Source organism: Chrysochloris asiatica, unplaced genomic scaffold (genome assembly GCF_000296735.1).
Source record: "Chrysochloris asiatica unplaced genomic scaffold, ChrAsi1.0 scaffold00003, whole genome shotgun sequence".
Taxonomy (NCBI): domain Eukaryota; kingdom Metazoa; phylum Chordata; class Mammalia; order Afrosoricida; family Chrysochloridae; genus Chrysochloris; species Chrysochloris asiatica.
Window position 1 is genome coordinate 26,377,827 of NW_006408521.1, and position 9,132 is coordinate 26,386,958.

The window sequence follows — 9,132 nt, forward strand, 5'->3', positions numbered from 1 at the left end:
GGTTTCCAAGGGTGTAAATCTTTACGGGAGTAGAAAGCCTCATCTTTCTCACTATATAGGAGGTATGAATGCAGTAGGGTCCAACGGTCACTGAGAGTTTAGTTTATTTGAACAGCCAATGATGTCAGGAGCTATGCTGGTGAATAGGTTATAACAAGATACAGGAGTTTAGTTGTGGTAACAGGTTAAGAAATTAGATAATGAAAAACCAAATCACTCTTTCTTTGTGGATCAAAAGCATGCCTTTACAGAGACAAACTTAGAAAACACTGTGCTGAGTGAAATTAGTCAATCACAAAATGACAAATAGTGTATAATTTCATTTTCACAAAATAAGCAATATCTAGAAACCAAAGATTAGTGTTTACTAGGGGTGTCAGATAGTAAAGAATGGGGAGTTTGTGCTTAGGGGGTATTGAGTTTATGCTAATACTGGTGGAATACGTTGGAAAAGGAAAGTGATAAAAGTTGCACAGCACGAAGAATGTAATTAATAGTACTACATTGCACATGGTGGAAATTGGTGAAAGTTTTGTGATTTCCAAAAAAGATTAAAAAAAAAAAATTGGTATCCTCAAATCATGGGTAGGCTGTTAGTCACACTTAGAGGTGTTCAGAAACAAGTTCATATTATTTCCTCATCACTTACCTTTAAGTTCCTGGAGTCCCATGCTCCAACTTTCGATGTTACTCTCATAGAACTCAAGATTCTCAAGGGCCTCTACTCTCAACGATTCATTTTGTTTCTCCTCCAGCATTACGTTTAGCTCTTCTTGCGTTCCCCTAGACATACCCGAATCCCATTCCATTTCTTGAATCTTCACCAACACTAAGGGACACTGGGATGTTTGCTCCAGAGTCTTTTCTGTGTTCTCAAGGCCCTCTTGCTCTTGAGTCTCACAGCTAGGATGGTTACAGGTTAGGAGCTTGAAGGATGCTGTATTTGTTCTCAGCTGTGCTGATGGAGGCAAGGGAGCTGGGCGAGAGGGCCGCACTGCCAAGGGGAGTGCAAGTTTCAGGTTCTGGTCAGCCAGCAAATGGGGGGAAGTGGATACTGGGGTACAGGGACGTGGTGGTGGTGGTCTCAGGGCTTTCCTCCTCTCAGGTAGTTCCTGCTGGGTGATTACCTTAGAGGAACCTCGGACAATATCCTTCTCAGAGTTAAAGTCCATGATGGAAAATTGGCGTAAGACTTTATCTGGCTCTGCGCCTGGCCCGGACAAGCTCTTCTCAAACTCTATCAGCTGTTGGGTCAACTTAGAATCCAGGTCACTGCTGCCATCTCCCTGTTCAAGTGCCGCTGCTTGCACAGCAGGCTTCTTGCTTGGAAAACTGGGTGTCATCGTTAGCTTCTCTGATGCAGAGCCAAAGCTGAAAGCATGGTCTTTGGCCTTGTAGTGATTTTTAGTACACCTCATCATACCCTGGAGCTGAGGGTCCTGTTGGCTGGGTTTGACTATCTCAGAGGCTGAGAGGGAAGAGCTGCTATAAAGAGGGGCCACTGGCTTCTGAGCAATGTTCCGCTGGGAATAGGTTCCTTTGAGAGGTAGGCTGGAGTAGTCTCTACTCCTTGCTTCTAGAGGAAGAGGGTCTGAGCTCTGGTGACTCTCTCCTGCTGAAAAATAATACTGGTTTTTCTGCAAGCTGGGGTGTAAAGGTACCTGAGGTTGGGAGGAAATACCATTGACCACCTCTAAAGGCTCATTCATGGAAGAGTCTCTGACAAGAGGCTTTTCATGTGCTGTGTCTAGGGTTCTCAGAGACCCAGCTAAGGTGTCTTGATCTTGAGAAGAGCTTTTATCTACTTCACACTCAGAGTTCATATGATCTAGAGGAGAAGCGAAAGCTCCAGAAATAACACAATTGGACTTGTCTCCGGTATACTCAGGAGCATGTCTTTTTTCTTCTAACACTAAGGAGTTCTCCAAACAACCCGAAGAAGTTTCAGGGATCTCGGTAAGGCTGCTTTCCGGTGGTACATCTGTGGTTCCCACTTCTCTTATGTTAGGACAGAGCTTTACAAAACGGTGAGGAAAGATGCCAGTCCTGCCCTTGAGTGAGCCTTCTAGCCAGCCGTCTTCCAGGGTCCCCAGAATTCGGATTCTATCCCCTACCTCAAAATCCAACTCATTTGGCTCCAGGGCCTGGAATCTGTAGAGGGCAGTTCCATAGGTCCCTGGTTGTCCTTCATCCTCTTCTCCTGCAGGGCTATCTACTACACCATTTATGACGCACCCATCTTGACTTCCAGAACTTAACGACTTATCCACAGACCTCAGGGGCCCCAAAAGCTCTACAAAACCTTCTGGGAAAATGCCTCTTTGACCTTCCAACTCCCCTTCAAACCAGCCTGGTTCAGGAACCCCAATAATAGTAATCACATCCCCTTCTCTGAAGTCCAGTTCCTCATCCAGCTGGGCAGAAAGCCCCATCAGGGCCCGAGCTTGTCCCATGGAATAGTCAGGAATCTGAAGCAGGGCGCTCTGTGAGTGCCACTGACGGCTTTGTGAGGAGAGGCAGAGCTCACGGACACATGAAGATGGGAAGAAGCCCTGTGCACCCCAGCAACTTCGACCTTGCAGCCAGCCAGCAGTGGGAGCGCCATCGAGAATCACTAGGTCACCTAGAGAAGGAGGAGAAGCAAATGAAATGACCTCAGTCATCACCTCAGCACAACGTGACTATAACTAATTGTTTTAAACATCTTTCAAATTTAAGGACTCCTAAGAGCATGAAATGGAACATTCTAATACACTGCAGGCTTTAAATAAGCAGATATCAGAGGCCTGGGTGAGAGAGACAGATCTCTGAGGTCCTTTTAGAGGGTCTATACTAAGATCTTGTCTACACTTTCACTGTACTGTCATTTGCAATGTCGAAGCAAAGGCAATGGTAAAACTGGGGTGCCTTAGCATGAAACAAGGCAATGACAACAAATAGTACAAGTAGCCATTGTTTGGTCATTATTTAAAGAAAAAGATTGCTCTAGACACCTCGGAAGGGATTTAAGTGCTAAACTACCATAAAGCTACTCTTAGTTTCCTCTTCTTATATAACGTGGCACTCACATCCGCCCAATTACCCATGAGACCGTATAGCACACAAGGAGGTCTGATTGTCCTCATACAAACCCACTCATTCTTAACTTCAGATCTGTACTAATTATACATTCCCTTGTCTGCTGAAACCTTACCATGCTTTCCTAAAATAACCTTAGAAGTCACACTCGTCTATCTATACTCTACAAAAAAAGCATGCCATGTCCCTAATTCTGACATGTATTTTTATAGGCTACAGAGCACCTAATGTAAACTTTTACACTTAATGGTAGACACTCAATATATCTTCACTAATTTGATACTATTTTCATCAGATGTTCCTAAAAAATAGGGTCTTGATATTACATTCCTTTATTCCTTTAACTTAGAATTAATTCAGTATCCATTGGACAGAGGCTGTTGTGTTATTGTTAAGTGCCGTCGAGTTGATTCTAACTCATAGTGATCCTGTATGGGGTTTTCGAGGAGTAGATGGTGAGTTGGAACTACTGATCTTGCGGTCAGCAGTCCAGGGCTTATTCGACAGCACCACATCAGGACCCCTTGAACAGACATGAGATCCTGAGAATGACAAGTAATTTTCCCCACTGGCCCTGAGGCCATCCCACTGACCACAGAGGAGCTCAGGCGGCATAACCACTGTGCAAACACAAAGAGTTCTTGGTGAAGGAACAGACGGGAAGAATGAAGCGAGCCCCACACAGCTCCCCCTCTGCAGGCATGGATAGCAAGCGGCTCTCTTAAGGCTGCAGGTCTGTGGTCTTTTCTTTGTTTTGTCAGCTCTCCATGAAACCGATATAATGAGGCTTGTTCTTCTATTTTCCCCTGGGTGACTGCTTTGAAAGGCTTCCTTACCTTGCAGACTGTCATTCTACATAAGAAAGATAACTTTGTTAAAAATCACAATTTAGACCCTAGAAAGCACCTTTTTAAATATTGTTTATTGTTGTGTATGTATGTATATACACGTATACATATAAACACACACACACACAAAGATATATACACATACATATAGGGGCATATGTGTGTGTATAGCATAAGCACTGGACTGCTAACCTCAAGTCTGGCAATTCAAATCCACCAGTCACCCCTTGGAAACCCTATATGGGGTTGCTCCGGTGGATTCCACTGTGCTTTCTGCCTTTTTACCATTCTTTTTCTGACAATTCTGAAGTAGATGACAGACCTCCATTGGAAATCTAAGGTAAAAAACCATGAAATCCTGGTGAATCGCTATAAAATAAGCACTGCACTGCTAACGGTGCTCCTTGGAAACCCTATAAAAGGTTGCTATGGGCCACAATTGGCTCGAAGGCACTTAGCAACAATAATATGTAAAACACAGTATTTGCAAATTCAGCATTTTTCAAGAGTACAATTTAGTGATATCAATTCCTTCTTCAATTTCTCAGTCAAATTTAGTTACTTTACAGCCCTGACTGTGACTGATTTTTTTGTATGAGTTTCTCATATTCGTCAGAAGGCGACACGGAAGCTATTCTTCTGGGATCCTAATGGCCACGTTAGGTATGGAGGCCACCTGGAGGCCATTTCTATACTTCTCAAACCCAACACAAGGAACTTCTGGAATAGCATGACTAGATTTTGAGAACAAAAAAATGGGAAGTGTGGTGGCCCACGGGGTCAGCCTTAGTCTTCGGTTCATATGCACAATCTCATATCACTTGTGAATATGCACAATATTTTCTTTCCTCTTTGCCTCTTCATTGTCACACTCACTTGTTTTGCTTGTTCTATCTTTCCGTCATTAGAGCAGCCAATGGCACTGGCCATTCGTATTGGCCCTTCTTATAGAAGAGTCTTTTTTCTGAATTTAACTTAAAATGGTGTTGTTAGGTGGCATCGAGTCAGTGATTCATAGGGACCCTATACACAACAGAACAAAATACCTCCCCTCGGTACTGTGCCATCCTCACAACTGTTGCTAGGTTTGAACTCACTGCTGCTGCCACTGTGCCAATCCATCTTGTTGGGGGTCTTCTTCCCCCTCACTGACCCTCCATGTTACCGAGTGTGATGCACCTTCTGACAATATAGCTGAAGTACGAGAAACGAAGTCTCGCCATCCTAGCATCCAAGGAGCACCCTGGGTGTAACTCCTACCTAGATTTGTTTGTTCTTCTGGCAGTCCATGGCACTCTTAATATTCCTAGCCAACACTGTAACTCAAATGCATTCATTGTTCTACGCTCTTCCTTATTCGCTGTCCAACTTCCACATGCAGGAGGCTATTGAGAATATCATTGCATGGGTCAGGTGAACCTTAGTCCTCAAACTGAAATCTCTGCCTAATGCAATAAGTCATTTGATTACTTGATTGTTGCTTCCATGAGTGTTGATACTAGATCCAAGCAAAATGAAATCATTGAAAACTTCAAACTTTTCTCCATTTATCATGGTGCTATTTATTGGTTCAGTGGTGAGGCTTTTTGTTTTCTGTACATTGAAGTGTAAGCCCTGACTGAAGGCTGTGTGGTCTTCTATCTTCATTAGTAATATTTTGAGTCCTCTTCCCTTTCAGAAAGCAAAGTTGTATCATTTGCATATCGCAGGTTGTTAATGAGTCTTCCTCCATGCCTGATGCCACATTCTTCTTCATATAACCCAGCTTCTCTGATTATTTGCTCAGCATACAGATTGACGAAGTATGGTGAAAAAATACAACCCTGGCACATACCTTTCCTGATTTTAAACCATTCAGTGGTCTGTTTGATCTATGCACAGGTTCCTCATGAGCACAATTAAGTGTTCTGGAATACCCACTCTTTGCAATGTTATGCATAGCTTGCCATGATTCACACAGTGGCCTTGGAATAGAAAATAAAGCACAGATAAACATCTTTCTGGTATTTTCTGTTTTCAACCAAGAACCATCTGATGTAAGCAACAATATACCTCATTTCATGTCCTCAACTGAATCTGGCTTGAATCTTGGGGCAGTTTTCCTGTCAATGTAATGTTACAGTCATTTTTCAATTATCTCTAGCAAAACTTTAGTTGCATATCATATTAATGATATTGCCTGATGATTTACACATTCCATTGGGTAACCTCTCTTTTTAATGAAAAGCAAATGTGGATCTCTTCCAATCCGTTGGTCAGGTAGCTGTCTTCCAGATTTCTTGGTATAAACGAGTGAGGACCTCCAGTGCTGCATCAGTTTGTGGAGCCTTACTTGAATCAGTGCTGGCAGCCTTATTCTTGGCTAATGCCATCAGTATTCCTTGGACTTCTCCCTTCAATATTATTGGTTCTCGATTATGTACCTTTTGAAATGGTTGAACAGCGACCATTTCTTTTTGGTACCGTGACTCTGTGTATTTCTTTCATCTTCTTTTGATGCTTTCTGCATCATTTAATATTTTGCCCATAGAATCTTTCAATATTGTAGGTTGAGGTTTGAATTTTTTCTTCAGTTCTTTCAGCTTGAGAAATATTGAGTGTGTTCTTCCCTTTTGGCTTTCTAACTCCAGGTTTTTGCACATTTCATTATAATACCTGATTTTGTCTTCTAGAGCTGCCCTTTGAAATCCCTTTGGAATTTTCTGTTCAGTTCTTCTACCTCATTTCTTCTGTTTGCTTTATCATCTTTATGTTGGAGAGAAATTTCAGAATTTCTTCTGATATCCATTTTGATCTTTTTCTTTGTTCTTGTCTTCTTAACGACTGTTTACTTTATTCCAGTATGATGTTCTAGATGTCATCCCACAACTCTTCTGGTCTTTGGCCATTAGTGTCTAACGCATCAAATCTGTTCTTGAGATGATCTCTAAATTCAGGTGGGCTGTGTTCAAGGTCTTGTTTTGTCTCTTGTAGATTTGTTTGCATTTTCTTCAGCTTCAGCCTGAACTTAACATGAGCCATTGATGTTCTGTTTCACAGTCTGTCCCAGATGTAGTCATTTTGATTTCTGTGTATTCCATCTGGTGAGGTCCATGTGCATAGTCATCTTTTAGTTTGTTAAAAAAGGTTTTTGCATTGGTCTTGCAAAATTCTATCATGTGATATCCAGCATCATTTCTATCACCAAGGTCATGTCTTTCAACTACTGATCCTCCCTCTTTGTTTCCAACCTTTGCATTTCAATCACCAGTAATTATCAATACATTTTGACTGCATGTTTGATCAATTTCAGACTGAAGAAATTTGTTCTTCAATTTCATCAACCCTGGCTATAGTGGTTGGTGTATAAATTTGAACAGTGGTGGTATTAACTGGTCTTCCTTGTTGGCGTATGGGCATTATTCTATTATAGATAGCATTTTACTACAAGACAGATCATGAAGTGTTCTTTTTAATGGTGAATGTGACACCATTCTGCTTCAATTTGTCATTCCTGACATAGTAAACCATGTACCTAGGATATTGATTTTTATGGGTTCCATTTCATTTCTGGCAACTCCCAATTTTCCTAGATTCATACTTCATACATTCCGTGTTCTAATTATTAATGGATGTTTATAGTTGTTTATCCTCATTTTGAGTTGCGTCCCATCAGCAGAAAGCTTTACTCCATTCATGTCATCATGGTTTACTCTACTTTGAGGAGGCAGCTATTCCCCAGTCGTGTTCTGAGTGCCTTCCAACCTGAGGGGCTCATCTTTCGGCACTAGATCTGACAATATTCTGGTGCTCTTCATCATGTTTCAATATAAATATTCTGGTGCTATCGTACAGTGTTCCACTGCCAATCATAAGGTGTTCAGTGGCTAGACATTCCGAAGTAGTCCGCCTCTCCTTCTTCCTTGTCTGTCTTAGTCTGGAAACTCAGATGAAACCTGTCCTCTATGGATGAACCTGCTGTGATTTAAAATATCAGTGGCATAGCATCCAGCATCACAGCAACAAGCAAGCCCAAGCCACCACAAACTGACAGATGAGTGGTCAGTGGCTTCGAATACAATAGTTCAAAACAGCTGGGTAGTTTTCGGGTAAGGAGAAAGAGCGACACCTGCTGGAAGAATCACTATGGTTCCAATTCTAGCAGACACTCCGGAAAAATGAACATTCAAACAAAACGTCATACATAGGTTTCGGGAAAATGGTACTCTGAAACAGATCTACAAAGCCAAGGTTCAGAATGATAAAAACACCTAGCATTTAATGAATGCTTATCTTGTGCCTTACATGCACAATGTGATTAATCCTCACAACTACCCTGTTGTTGTTAAGTGCCTTTGAGTAGGTTCTGACTCATAACTACCCTGTTCTGAGGAGCGGCTGGTGGGTTTGAATCACTATGTTGCTGTGATGCTGGAAGCTATGCCACTGGTATTTTAAATACCAACAGGATCACCCATGGAGGACAGGTTTTAACTGAGTTTCCAGACTAAGACAGACAAGGAAGAAGGAGAGTGCTTATCCTACAGCATCACTCCAGAACTCCATCACAACTACCCTGAGGGAAGTCTTATTATCCCCATTTTGTAGACAAAAAACACTGAGGCTGGAAACTTAACTAACTGTTCCAAGGTCCCAGCTAGTAAATATAGAGCTGGGATTAAGGCTTTGTTGTTAATTGTTGTCCACTCAGTTCCAACTCACAGTGACCCTGTATAGGGTTTCCAAGGAGCAGCTGGTGAGTTTGAACCACCGGCCTTGAGGGTCAAACCAGCCTTGCCATCCAATGTTTATCTTACAGTACCACCAGGAAATGGTCAAAATCCCTTCCAGACCCATATTCCATCACTAGAGTTTTGTATTGTTCACATAGAAGAGGAGGAGCTACACAGCTACACCTAGGGTTATTAGGGAAAGATAAAATACAGCAGAGAGCAGGGTTTAGCACGAGAGGATAGAAGAAACTACTTATGAGCTGAAACATTGATCTAAAGGAAAAACAATTTCTGTCTGAGAAGTAGAAGGGCCATCCCAGGCATAAACTTGAAGATTTAGGAAGCCTAGACCCAAGTCTTACAAACTATGTGTAGTATAAAACAATACCTTTAGTCTTCAGCGTTTTGGTTTCCAACCAGCAAAATTAATACTTGCTGATGTGAACTGTCATGTACTAAAAACTACAAGGGGAATTAAAATCATTCCTGTGTCT

At 41.9% G+C, this 9,132-nt stretch overlaps 1 protein-coding gene across 1 annotated transcript in view; it reads right to left on the minus strand.

The window, feature by feature from the left end:
- The window catches only part of DNMBP (dynamin binding protein), a 112,119-nt gene that overhangs the window by 93,131 nt on the left and 9,856 nt on the right, over positions 1-9,132 (minus strand). Inside the window, exon 3 of the mRNA XM_006831463.1 lies at positions 650-2,623. Within this exon, the coding sequence (XP_006831526.1) occupies positions 650-2,623 (1,974 nt within the window). The remainder of the gene's footprint in view (positions 1-649; positions 2,624-9,132) is intronic.